The sequence below is a fragment of the Wyeomyia smithii genome, chromosome 3 (assembly GCF_029784165.1).
Source record: "Wyeomyia smithii strain HCP4-BCI-WySm-NY-G18 chromosome 3, ASM2978416v1, whole genome shotgun sequence".
NCBI classification, from domain to species: Eukaryota; Metazoa; Arthropoda; class Insecta; order Diptera; family Culicidae; genus Wyeomyia; species Wyeomyia smithii.
Window position 1 is genome coordinate 60,674,252 of NC_073696.1, and position 13,905 is coordinate 60,688,156.

At 39.8% G+C, this 13,905-nt stretch overlaps 1 protein-coding gene across 1 annotated transcript; it reads left to right on the forward strand.

Annotated features, from left to right (window-relative positions):
- Nucleotides 1-668: 668 nt before the first annotated feature.
- Nucleotides 669-13,336, forward strand: LOC129731439 (thioester-containing protein 1 allele S3-like). The gene is made up of 14 exons (XM_055691441.1): nt 669-826; nt 8,324-8,510; nt 8,575-8,937; nt 9,003-9,330; nt 9,391-9,677; nt 9,751-9,851; nt 9,961-10,213; nt 10,279-10,491; nt 10,546-10,588; nt 10,644-11,066; nt 11,127-11,420; nt 11,581-12,848; nt 12,911-13,064; nt 13,130-13,336. The coding sequence occupies exons 1-14, from the start codon at nt 765-767 to the stop codon at nt 13,216-13,218; spliced, it is 4,065 nt and encodes a 1,354-aa protein (XP_055547416.1). The 5' UTR covers nt 669-764; the 3' UTR covers nt 13,219-13,336.
- The last annotated feature ends 569 nt before the right edge of the window (nt 13,337-13,905 follow it).

Below are 13,905 nucleotides of genomic sequence, written 5' to 3' on the forward strand. Positions count from 1 at the left end.
TTTTTCGTCATTATTTCACCAGAATCTGTATGCTAGAACCATTTCGAAGATGACAAAAACCTTACACACACAATAACCGTTAGAATTCGGACGGTTATCATCCGTTTATTTACCTTTGCAGTCAGTTGCAGTAGGGGTGTTTATAATGGGACAAGCATCGAATGTATTTTCCCAAAATGTATTAATTAAAATTCATTTTTTTAAATTTTTATATTCAATTTGACAAACAGACAGACAGACAGGTAGGTCGAGCTGGAGAAGACCAGTCGATTTGGATTCCTTGATCAGTCTGATCGCTTATTGAAAGAAATTTCTCGTTTATAGGCGTTTGAATTTTGCCGAATTCTTAATTCTACATATTGGTATACATTTCTCAGGAGGAGATAGAACATTTGGCTCGACGAGTTGGGAACTCACGAAATAGAAATGTCTTCAAAAAATCTTCGAAAAATCTTCACAAAATTAAAAAAAAATATCTTCCAAATGAAAACATGTCTTCACATCTGGCATCACTGTTATATACATAGTCCGTTTCGATTTATGTGTATTGAAATTTTATTACATATCGCGCCGTCGTAATCGTAGAATCTGACCATCCCTGGGTTTACCGTCTAATTGATAAGAATATGATCTATATATTCGGTTCTGTCGACCCGCAGCAGATTACATCGGCAGTGATCGCCGCGGGGAACGGACGTTTGGAATAGTCATCAGAATTAAGAAAAGTGCAAGTGCAAGTACAACCAGAAAAAAAAACACTTAGTATGCGGTTATTACAAATTTTGCTGTGCTGCGGCTTACTCGCGACGCTTTGCGAATGCCAAGGGTTAGTGATTGTGCTCCTTTATCGCATAAAAAAACGTGAAACGCATTGCAGGGAAATCCCCGGAACATGAAAACAAGCATGTAGAACTTTGTAAATGATATATTTATTGAAATAAAATAAGGATATTAAGTGAGAAATTTTTATACACTCATGGTTGCTGGTTTAATTTAATCATGCTGAAAATTTGCGAGATTTATGTGAAATAAAAGTGAACTCGGTCAAGACGTTTCACGTCTATCAGTTTAGGCTAGTGTCACATGTACATACATAATGATTGGTTTGTTTTGTATTATTCGTCACAACATATGTACAAAATCTATTCTATGCTATGAAGAAAAGCAGTGATGTTGGTAATTATTGTGAATTATGGTTTTCGGATTGACCGATTCTTCGAACTATTAGCAGGCAGACAAATTATGCAACCAACTGGGTGGCGCACCGGTCTATTACTTGTTCACTATTTGTTGAACTGTAAAATGACAATTTTCGAAAGGATGCCACGAAAGATTCTATTTGAAACTTTCTTAGATTCACATGAACGCGCTGAGCCATGGTATTATGGTTTGTTGAATTTTTGCCCAGAGAGGAGCATAATCTAAGCCCACGGGGTTCTCTGAAATTCGAAGAATCTGGTTCGGATATTAACAAAACGCACATTGACATTATGTATTTTAGTTGGAAAGCCAACGTTCCGGACCGTTCATCAGTTCGAAGAATTCGCTCAGCGAAAATGATAAGAGAAAGTTATTAAGAGTGAATAAGTTCAACGAAAGGTTGGTTCAGATGGTTAGATTTGCTATCATAGCAAGGGGGCATACACGGAGCTGTCTAGCAGCAAGGTGGTCATGAGTTCATACTTACTTTACTTTGTTGGCTAACGGACCGTTCACCGGTCTAGGACCGAACGAATTAGAGATGTCCAACTTCTTCTGTCTTGGGCAGCCGTTCTCCAGTCTCCTCGTACACCAGTAGATCGTGCATCTTCTTCCACCGCGCACATCCACCGCGTGTGAGGCCTACCACGGAGCCGACGGCCTCTTCCTGGTGCTCTACTGAAGATAGTTTTGGCGGCTCTCTCGTCAGGTATTCTGGCTACATGTCCAGCCCACTGAAGCCTGCCCCGCTGTATTACCTTCACTATATCAGCATGTTTGTATACCTGGTACAACTCGTGATTCATGCGTCTGCGCCACACTCCATCTTCTAGTTTACCGCCAAGTACGCTTTTACCGCGCGAACTTTACGCTCAAAAACTCTGAACACTCGTCGATCAGCTTCTATCTGCGTTCATGCTTCATGTCCGTTAAGGGCCACCGGGAGTATCAGCGTCATATACAGCGCTAGTTGTGTGCGAGTTTGCAAATTACGGGACCTTAGCTGGTTACGTAGTCCGTAGAAGTTCGCAGCTGCAACTCGTCGTTTCACTTCACGGCTCATATCGTTATCACATGTTACAAGTGTACCAAGATAAACGAGTTCGTCAACCACTTCAAATCGTTCCCCATCTATCTCCACCTCAGCACCAACACCACGGGGACTTCCACGCTCTCTGCCAGCTACCATGTACTTCGTTTTGGCAGAGTTAATGACAAGCCCCAATCTCGCTGCTTCTCTTTTAAAAGATACGAAGGCCTCCTCCACGGCCTTACGGTTGATACCGATGATATCGATGTCGTCCGCAAAACCAAGAAGCATGTGAGATTTCGTGATGATCGTACCGTTTCCTTCGACGTTTGCTCTTCGTACTGCACCCTCAAGAGCGATGTTAAACAGTAAGTTGGAGAGCGCATCCCCATGCTTCAGTCCATCCAACGTTACGAATGCGGCTGATGTTTCGCCAGCTATCCGCACGCACGATTTTGATCCCTCCAGCGTCATACGACTCAGCTTAATTAGTTTCGTAGGGAAACCGTGTTCCAGCATGATCTGCCACAACTCGTTTCTTTTCACTGAGTCGTATGCCGCCCTGAAGTCAACAAACAGATGGTGAGTCGGTAAGTTGTACTCCCGGAACTTATCGAGGATCTGTCGCAGGGTGAAGATTTGATCCGTCGTGGAACGCCCCTGCCGAAAACCAGCCTGGTATTCGCCAACAAAGGATTCCGTAACGGTCTCAATCTGAAGAACAGGACACGGGAGAGCACTCTATATGCGGAGTTGAGCAACGTTATGCCTCGATAGTTGCCACAATCCAATCGATGGCCCTTCTTATAGATAGGGCATATGAGGCCTTCCAACCAGTCGTTCGGCATTTGCCCAGCAAACCAGAAGTCGTATAAGGATGTTAATTCTAAGTCGCTCAAATGTGCGTGACAAGTTTGAAATTACAAAAGATGCAAGATTAAATTTGTTTATATCGTATAAAATTTAGATCGCATAGAATGAAATAGTAGGTTATATATGAAGCAATTTAACGTGTCACATAAAATTGTAGAAAGCGTCATTCCTCTAAGTCGTATAAAATGCAATTTAAAGTTTCAAATAAGGCCATTTAAGATAGCCTGCGAAGTTATACAAAATCATAACCAATTTCTTTCCACAATGTACGTATATGGCCTCCAGATTTGTACACATAGGCGCATTTCATGCATCTTATATGGACATTTTTTACCCAATAAGGGTTCACTTAACAGAGTTGATAGCGAGTTATATGAACCAATTTGTTTGTTGGGTGTTCATCCGCCCAGATCCTTTGTATTATCTGGTGGATCGCATAGTGCAGCCGCTCGCTTCCCGCTTTTAGAAGTTCGGCCGGGATACCGTCCTTCCCAGCGGCCTTGCCGTTTTTCAGCTCACTAATCACCGTTTTCACTTCCTCCTGTGTTGGTGGCTCCACAGCTTGTTCGTCACTCATAATCGTCATCCTGTTCCTGCTCTGCTCATCCAACTCCTCACCGTTCAATAGCGCCTGAAAATGCTCCTTCCACCTGGCTGCAACCGTCGCTCAGTGGCGATAAATGCGACAAAAACTTGGTATTTACATAATTTTGGTGCGCTGAACACGAATTTGGCATCCATTTTTTATTTGGGGCCGTCCATAAAGCACAAAATGCAATTTTTAATATATTTTTTGGCACTTTTTTCTTTTTTATAGAATTATATGATCTTTGACCACAAATAGTGCCACCGGGCGTTCTCCCCATTGAAAAAAAAAACGTAATTTATGGACGACCCCTCGAACTAAACAAATTTTACCTAAATATATATATATATTTTTAATAAACTAAAACAACATAAGTAATACAAACTAATTACAAATTGAAAAAATCATCATCAGCATCATCATCTTTCGCTGTGATCGCTTAAATCTCGTTTTTTTGTACTTATAAGCAGGAAAAATGTCTTTCGCTGCAATTTTCACTTCTAGTAATTTTCGATGTTTCATTGTTTCATATATATGTTATCTTCCTAATCCGGTTTCTATGGTTGAAAGAAGACATTTAAACACTTGTATGATACCATGAATTGACAACTTACATTGAATTAGGTGGTGCTGCTGGAGTTGAAGGCTCCATAATAAAATTTACCGAATTTATTAATTTGAAAACCAAGACACTGGAATGACACAACGTTCTAAATGAATACGAAAAGATGCGAAGGGCGACGACTGTTCTTTGTTTTTTTCTCATAAAGCAAAATGTGTGCTTTACTTTTGTATGCAAACGAGTGCGAAGCAAAAGCAATCTTCAAACGGGCTATTGTTAGCCGGAGTATGATGGTATGAATTTGCTGCTAGTATTTGACACTTCAATCAGTTTAGCGAATTTCATGATCATAAATCGAAAAGGGCTGAATGTTTTTAGTATTGTTTTAAATTTGCAGAAAGTGATAAAGTTCGACATAATTAAAATTTCATAAAGATTTGTTTACTGTTTTCTTGTTTAACACTTATTTTATAACTTTTCATTGATAAATTTTGTGATTTTTGCCCAAATTTATATTTTATCCTTACGGATTGAGTACGATATCATAAATTTTCATTAGTGGGGTATAATGGTTATGATTAAAATTAATCCTGGATGAAATATCAACTTCAAAAATAAAAACTAAAAAAATCTGCTTTCGCTTTCTTCACTAAAGAGACAGTTTGCACAGTTTTGCGCTACAGCGGACAGTATGCATTTGAAAGCTTACGTTTTTACCTAAATTTTAAATGTAGTCACAACCGTGGCAAACTGCGGCAACTAAACTTTTAAGCTACTTTTCTACAAAAAATCACGGTTTTTCAAATTTTTTTCAGTGTCAGGCCTACTATGACCAAATTTTACAATATCTAATGAAAAGGGTTTGTTTTGCACAATATTTACAACAATTTTTCCTTTGACGTCAAAAAAAATCCAAGCTATCATTGAAGCTACAGAGCGTTTCAAAGTAATGTACTTTTTTTCGGAAAAAAGACAAAAAACGTCAGTTCGCCAAGCTTTGAAAAGTCATAAAAAATTCAGATTACATGATATTGCGGCCAAGTTTTGTATTTAGACACTTGAATGTTATAGCAATAAAGGAAAAATATTATGAAACAGCTAACGAAAAAAAATTTTTTGGCTGATGGCCAGCGATTCCCCACTGTGAAATTCCTGCTTCTGACTCTGTTGACAGTTCTATAGAATCTCCGCATGTCGTTTTGAGCATAGCTGTCCTCTGCGCTGGCGAGCACCTGCTTCTCGTACTCGCGCTTCTTCCGACGGTGGGTTCTATTTTCGGCAGCTCTTGCCACCCTGTATCCCTCTCTCTGTTCTGACGCGTAGCCGTAGTGAGCATGCGGCTATTGGTTCTTCTCGTCTGTCGCTCTCTGGCATTCGGCATCGAACCAGCCATTTGGCTGTCTTCCACGCGTCGTACCTACCACCTCTCTCGCAGTCGTTTCGATGGCGCCGTGGATACTGCTCCACAGCCCATTTATGTCTTCCACTCCTTCCTCCTGCTGTTCTGCGATCCGTTGATCCAGCTCTCTGGCGTATTCTGCTGCCACGCCATCACCTTTCAAATGCTGAATGTTGAAACGCGTCGTCCTCTCTGTGTGAGATTTCAGCACGTTCGACAACCGTGCGCGGATCTTACACACGACGAGATAATAGTCAGAGTCAATGTTTGGTCCCCGAAAAGACCTAACATCAGTAACATCCGAAAAGTGCCGACCGTCAATCAGTACGTGATCGATCTGGGAGCAGGCTTCTCCATGGATGCCTCCAGGTGTGCTTCCGAATATTCAAACGTGGAAAATAGGAGCTACATATGGCCATTCTTCTGGCCGCGGCAAAGTTTATCAGCCTCAGGCCGTTTTCATTGGTTGACAAGTGGAGGCTATGCCTTCCAATGACCGGACGGAAGAATTCCTCCCTCCCAACCTGTGCGTTTGCGTCTCCGATGACGACTTTTACGTCGTGTTTTGGGCACTCGTCATAGATTTGCTCAAGCTTGTCATAGAACTCATTTTTGACTTCATCGGATTTGTCGTTTGTCGGTGCGTAGGTGTTGATTAAACTGTAGTTGAAGAATTTGCCCTTAATCTTCAACACGCATATACGGTCATCTACGGGCCTCCACCGGATGACTTTTGTACAGCCGAAATTCATTGGTTGGAACACAACTGCCACCCAACTAGCGAATCGTGTTCGTTAGTTGGATGAACAACTGGGCAAATTTTCCAAAGGGGAGCGCCGATTTTTTGTTTTCGAACAACATCCAACGAGCGAATCATCACTTGAACTTGTACTTGAAAGAAGTGCGTGCAATAGGGTCCACTGCACGGAATTCCCTTTCTCCAGAATTTGGCCACCGAATCTCCTGAATCGCTGCGATTTCGACTCCCTGTCGCTGTAGTTCTCGAGCAAGCAAGCCAGCCCGCGCCGGTTCATTGAGAGATCGGACGTTTCAAGTACCCAATTTCCAATGGTTTACCTTAATCTTTTTCCGTGTTCGTAGCCTTGGTCTTTGCCGATTGATCCGTTCCGTATTTCTAAGTTGTTCGTGGTTGAAGAAAGGTTTCGGTATGCTACCTTACCATGGTCGCGATACCTACATCCTGCTCATGGGGCTGCCATCTTAGGTGTAGCTGGCGGGATACAGCATTCCATAATTCAGCCGCCCGCTCCGGGTCAGACGCTGTTGTACGCCGCCCCTATGGGGATACAGCCGCGTACGACCCCCTTCCCAGTCAGCATACGACCATAGTTTCCACCGGGGGTTGGTTACCCGATCTCCGCTAAGGTTACTCGTATTTATACGTTCATTGGAATGCTTGATCAAAAATATACAATTCATTCTTTGACAACAAAACGATTGGATAAATAACTCAAGCGCTAAACCTTAGCCTACCTACACGTTCCCCCTTGCCGAATGTTTTATAAAAAAATACGTTTGTCGTGCAACACTATTCGGTTGTTTTCTTCGGGCCCGGAGGGAATCTATAAGCTTGGACCTAACATCACAGAATTCAGCACACGACCAAACAACATGCTCGATGTTATGGTAGCCATCGCCACAAACGCAGTGATTACTGTCTACAAGCCCAATACGAAAGAGGTGCTTGTTTAACGTGTAGTGATTGGACATAAGTCTGGACATCACGCGAATGAAGTCCCGACTTACATCCAACCCCTTGAACCATGCTTTCGTCGATACCTTAGGAAAAATGGAATGTAGCCACCGTCCCAGTCCATCTGAGTTCCATGATGATTGCCAACTGTTACTCGTATTTCGGTCGGCACCACGTGGAGGTTGGGATAGGAGTTGCTGGACAGAGGTGAATGGCCGCATTAGGGTCTCAAGTTACACGTGTCCAGCCATTTTCAACCAGGTCATGAGTTCATATGTTAGAAAAAAAACAGACCTTAGATTTCTCATCTAACTTTCCTTCATGAGTCATGAGTTCATATGTTAGAAAAGACCGTAGATTTCTCATATAACGTTTCTTCACACCAAACTATACATGACTTGACAAAGTAAGCTCTTTTGATAACAGTAGTCAACAAATGCCAAATTCATAAGAATGGTTTAAAAGCTAAAAACTTTCCTTTTTTATAGTTTGATCTGCAGGGCAAAACCTGTGCTCACTAGTGTAATCAAACTGGTAAGAGAAAAACGAGATGTGGCTCGGTATAGTAGAGCAGTTAACGAAAAAGTAGGGATAAAAGTATACACTCAAGCACGGATAAATAGTGAGCATGCCACTTGCTGTTTATAGCGGTAATGCTCATAAAGATACAGTGGAGCGATTAAAAAAAAAACATTGTTTTCGAACGTTTTGGATCTTGTTGAAACTTGACACAGGTGTACAGGAGCCATTTTGTGCTGCTAGTATTTTTTAAATGATGGTTAATTTAAAAAAAAAAGGTTTTTGTTGAAATGATATTGAAGATTTAACAATATTTTTTATAGCTAGAACGATTTAATATTAACTTTGTCTTTCCGGAAAAATACAATTAAACTACGCATTGTTAGTTTCTGAACTGTAAATTATTACTTTCCCGTTGATAGCATTTTATCAATTTTCAGATTATCCGTTATCGGTCCGAAATTTATACGACCGAACAGTGTATATAACATAGCGTTTAGTAATGCACTGTCGACTAATATCCAGTTGAGATTAGAATTGGAAGGCTCCAGCGAAGATATTACCGTATTCAATGCAACGAATCAAATAAAACTTGAACGGAAAACCGGAAGATATGTGGGATTTCAGGTTGGTGTTTTTTTTACGTTTCAATTCTATTGCAGTACAAAGGCATAACTACTTTATTTCGCAGGTTGGTGCCATTCCAGATGGTATATATAGATTATCGATACAAAGTCTTCAGCCTAGTTTTGGTTTTAGTGAAAGTATTGAGTTACTGTATGATGGAAAAACCTCGTCCCTATTCATTCAAACCGATAAGCCGGTCTACAAACCGGGAGATGTTCTTAGGTTTAGGGTAATTGCGATAGATGCCGATACGCGGCCAGTAACCGATTACAAAACTGTGGATATTGAGCTCACTGACAAGGATGAGAATTCAATTAGACACTGGAAGTATGCTAGACTGAACAATGGAATCTTTGAGTCAGCCGTACAGTTGGCATCTTCTCCGGTTTTAGGAAATTGGAATTTAGCTGTGAGAGCTGCAAATATGGTAAGCTTCACAATAAATTAAACAATTTTATAATACCCTTTAAAGTGAGTTTTTTTTTATGTCAGACTGTGGTGAAACAGATAGAAGTGCGAGAGTATGTATTACCGAAATTTTTTGTTAAGGCATATCCTTCAGAAATTTTGCTGATTGAGAATAAAAAAGTTAGCGTGACCGTAGAAGCTAAATATACGTTTGGTGATCCTGTCGACGGAACAGCTCGGGTCGATTTATACTTTGAAGGAGACGAAATGTTAAAACCTGATATGTCCATAACGCAACATATTTCCGGAGTGACCACAGTAAGTTTTGCTCTTGGTAATGCGCTGGAAGTTGAAATGGATGCGGTTCAAAAGAATGTTTATCTTAAGGTTGAAGTGAAGGAGACATTCACAAGTAACTACTTTTGCGGATTTGTCACTTCCTGATCGGTTAGCGAGCTTTGTTTCATTGCAGATCGCACGGTGAGCATCGTGGAAGAAATTCCGGTATATGAATATCCATATAGATTTTCACTGATAAAATCTCTGCCAAGATTCCGACCTGGCCTGCCTTTTTCCTTGGATTTATCTATAACAGATCATAATGGTGAACATGCGCCCGAAGAAACTAACGCCGAAATACAAATTAACTATGAGGGAGAAGGATTAGAGAACGAAGTTTCAACACAGGGTACTATCCACAAAGGTCTAGTTTCATTTGTTATAGAACCGCCGGAGAGTGCTGATAGGGTAGAAATCAAGGTAAGCAATCTAGCATTTACAATAAGGCGCCAATATAAATCATAATGCTTTTATGATGATTTGATTTTTACAGGTGAAGTACCACACCAATAATTATGTGTTAGTCGATTCCATTGACGGTGCTCAATCAAAAAGTAGACAATACTTGCAGATTGCGTTGAAAGCTAAACAGAAGTAAGTTTTTGATTCAAGATTAAATGATATAAATACTTTGTTCGGTAACTGAATTTAATTACCGAGAGGAGTCAATGCTCATTCTTTTTTTTTGTTTTGTTTATTTAAGAATTCGTGCTAATACTTTGGCTACTTTTGAAATCAGCTGCACGGAAAGCTTGAGCTATTTTTCTTACACGGTTATATCAAGAGGCAACGTGGTCGTTTCTGGACATGAACTAGTTCGAAATAGGAAAAGAACTGATTTTAGACTTAAATTGACTTCTCAGATGGCACCTAAGGCGCGCATTATTGTTTCCTATATGAAAAAATTCTTGATTTACGACGATCTTGAGTTGAACTTCGAAACGTTCAATAATGATGTTTGTATTTCCAATCTTCGATCAGCTGGTAGTTAATTTTTTTTAATGAATTTCTCCGATTTTAGTTTTCATTCACCCTGGATACTGAACAGTATATACCCGGTCAAAATTTCTACGTGGATGTCAAAGGCGCTAAAGATTCTTACATTGCTTTTGCAGCGATTGATCAAAGTGCACTCCTGTTGGGGCGTTCTGGACACGATATTACCGAAAAGGATGTACTAAATGAATTAGCTCTATATGGTAGTACGGAACCCAATGAATTCGATCCATTCAATGTAAGTCATATAAGTGTACAGAATCTTCAAAGTTAATTTTTTTTCAATTTTCAGACGATGGGATTGTTTTTAAGAACTACTGCTGAGCTAGATATCCGTATGTATGACTATAAATGTAAAATACACTCAAATCAAAAGTTGTTTTCCTGTAGCTTATCCTAGAAATCAATTTAATCGTATCAGTGGAACTGCTATAATAAGGAAACATGTTCAGAAAGCCATACACATTAGAACAGAATTTCCGGAAGCTTGGCTTTGGAAGAATTACACCATGGACGGCAGGCACGATAGGTTTAGTTTCAACGATACTGTTCCTGATACCATAACTTCGTGGACAGTTTCGGGATTTGCGCTCAGTCCAACACTAGGATTAGGGATCATCAAACAACCACAAACGTTCGTGGTTAAACAGCCGTTTTATATTGTCCTGAACTTGCCTTACTCCATTAAGCGCGACGAAGTGACCTTGATTCAGGTGACAATTTTCAACTTTTTAGGAAACTCGCTTACCACAGATGTGACGCTGTTCAACAAGAACGAGGAAATCGAGTTTGTCGAAAAAGCTTCTAATGACAGTATGTTTTGGAATCACTTGCAACAGTGGCCTGAATTTTTCCTAATCTCTATCATTTCAGCGACCAGTCGATCTAAAGCTGTACTAGTGCCGACCTCAACGGGAAAGCCCATTTCGTTTATGATAAAAGCTAAAAAGCTTGGCGAAATAGCAATCAAAGTTGAGGCAATAAATTTACTAGCTTCCGATGCAGCCGAGCACATGTTGCGAGTAACCCCGGAAAGTAGGCGTTACGAAAAAAATGAGGCCAGATTTATCGAACGGGACGATCGTGGTTTAAGCAATTTTCCCATTTCGATCAATATTCCGAAAGATATCGATGAGGGTTCGGCTAAAATTAAATTCACATTAGATGGTAATGAAAGGTTCAGTAAGTAGGTAGTACACTGGTTTTTATTGTTCTCGTACGAGTTTTTGCCATGCATGCGAGCGAATAATCGAAGAGTGTACTACCTGCGTCATTATACATGATAACTGTTAATGATAACCAGATATAACTTTTGTTAATTTTCCAGCTGATTTGTTCGGTACTACTATCAGTAATTTGGAGTCACTGATTCGACAACCATCCGGATGCGGCGAACAAAACATGGTGAATTTCGTCCCAAATATTGTTGTTTTAGATTATCTCTCTGAAACTGGCAAAGTAGCGGAAGAAGTTCGCACTAAAGCGATAAATTTCTTACAAAGCGGATATCAAAATCAATTGAAGTACAAAAGAGCGGATGGTTCCTTCAGTGTTTGGGGAGGTTCTGATTCTAAAGGTAGTACCTTCCTCACTGCGTTCGTAGCAAAGTCATTCAAAATTGCTGACAAATACATGGCAGTGGACAAAAAAATAGTTGAAGATGCATTCCATTGGCTGGCAGGTATTCAAACTCCGGAAGGCAGATTTGATGAGGTTGGTCGCGTCATACACGCAGACATGCAGGGAGGGCTGCGCTCGACCAACTATGCTCTTACAGCTTATGTCTTGATTGCTTTTTTGGAAAATCAGGATATTGCCAATACGCACCAACGAGTTGTTTCAAATTCGATAAGGTATTTGGAAAGCAATTTGTACAGCATAACCGATGCATATGATCTAGCATTGGTATCGTACGCACTGACGCTTGGCAATAGCCCCAAACGAAAGAACGCTTTGGATAAACTATTGGAAATCTCCATTTTCGACAAGGACTTTGTTGAACGGTATTGGAATCGACATCCGGTTAAAGTTGAAATTGCTGGATATGCATTGCTAACATTTGTGGCTAATAAAAATTATCCTGATGGTGCTTCTATTATGCGATGGTTGAATAGAAACCGCTTTGCGCTTGGTGGTTATCCGGGGACCCAAGATACGTTCGTTGGATTAAAGGCGCTTACCAAATTTGCAGCAAAAACATCAGCCCACAGGAACGACTATCGAGTAAAGATACATCATCCACCCAATAAATTCCATACTTTCGACATCGATAAGAAAAAATCCATGGTAATTCAAGAATTGGACTTACCGAACTATATTCGCAATTTAGATGTTAAAATTGAGGGTATCGGAAATGGGTTTTTCCAAGTGGCGTATGAGTATTATCAAAATATTCAACAAACGAAACCAAGTTTCAAACTGGATGTGGAAATGCTAAATACAACGACGTATCACGTGCAACATCTGCAAATATGTGTTAAATATGTCCCAAAAGAAGCTTATGTGAACTCAAATATGGCCTTAGTGGAAGTATTTTTCCCTAGTGGGCTGGTTGCGGAGGAGGATGCTGTGGAAGATTTGTCTGGAGAAATCCGAGTGTGTCAAAATACTTAAATATTTGTCATGGTAAACTTATTAAATATTGCAAAACTTTTCAGAAAACTGAACTTCGATTTGCTGCTACCTCTATTGTAATATACTACGATTATTTGGGACCAGAAACCAATTGCTTCAAAGTGACGTCATATAGAAAATACAAAGTTGCAATGCATCGGCCAGCGTATGTTGTTGTGTATGATTATTACGATCAAGGTAATTTTTACCCATACATTCGTACCGCAAGATATTCGTAACAAGTGCTACATGTTTTCTTGCAGATCGTTTCGCTATTCAATTATACGAAGGAAAAGTGATGCAGCTCTGCGATATTTGTGAGGATGAAGACTGCCTTACCTTGTCTTGCTGATAAAAATGTTAAACACAGTCGAACAAAATATGACAGTTTCCGTTAGGATTCATTTCGAAAGTTGTACATATCTTTAACAAGAGTTCAAACATACATATTAAGCTGAAATAATCAAAAATATCTTGAGATTTCATTGACTTTGATCATATCCTATGGCCGATTCGTCGTGTATTTGTAGACTTTAAACACATCGCAAGGGATCAATGAATTTGAAACCTTAAAATAGTACGATACCACATTTAAATTATGTTGAGCCCACATATATCGATCAAAGCTGGTATAGTTTAAAATAGTCTTTGAATTTTTTTTCTTTCCATAACTTTTGAACCACATATCAAATTGTTATGAAGTTTGTTATTTGTATGTTTGAGAGATGACTCGTTCGTATGACACTAGTAATGTTCAAATAAGTCGTGTAATCTTTGAGATAATAGAATTTCGTTGTTTTATTAACAATTTAATACCTAACGGTTGCTTAGTTCGATTATAATCAAATGAAATGGCAGCCAAACTTTGAAACCACGTGTTCAATCATAATTCATCAGTTAACCCTTAACTAGCCTGTTCATCTGATTGAACAATTGATCTAATCGGTTGTGTACTTTCTGAGATAATGAAGTTTCGTGATTTTCCCAATTCAGTACATTACAGACGAAGTTACAGTTCGATTACAGTAAAATTCAATAG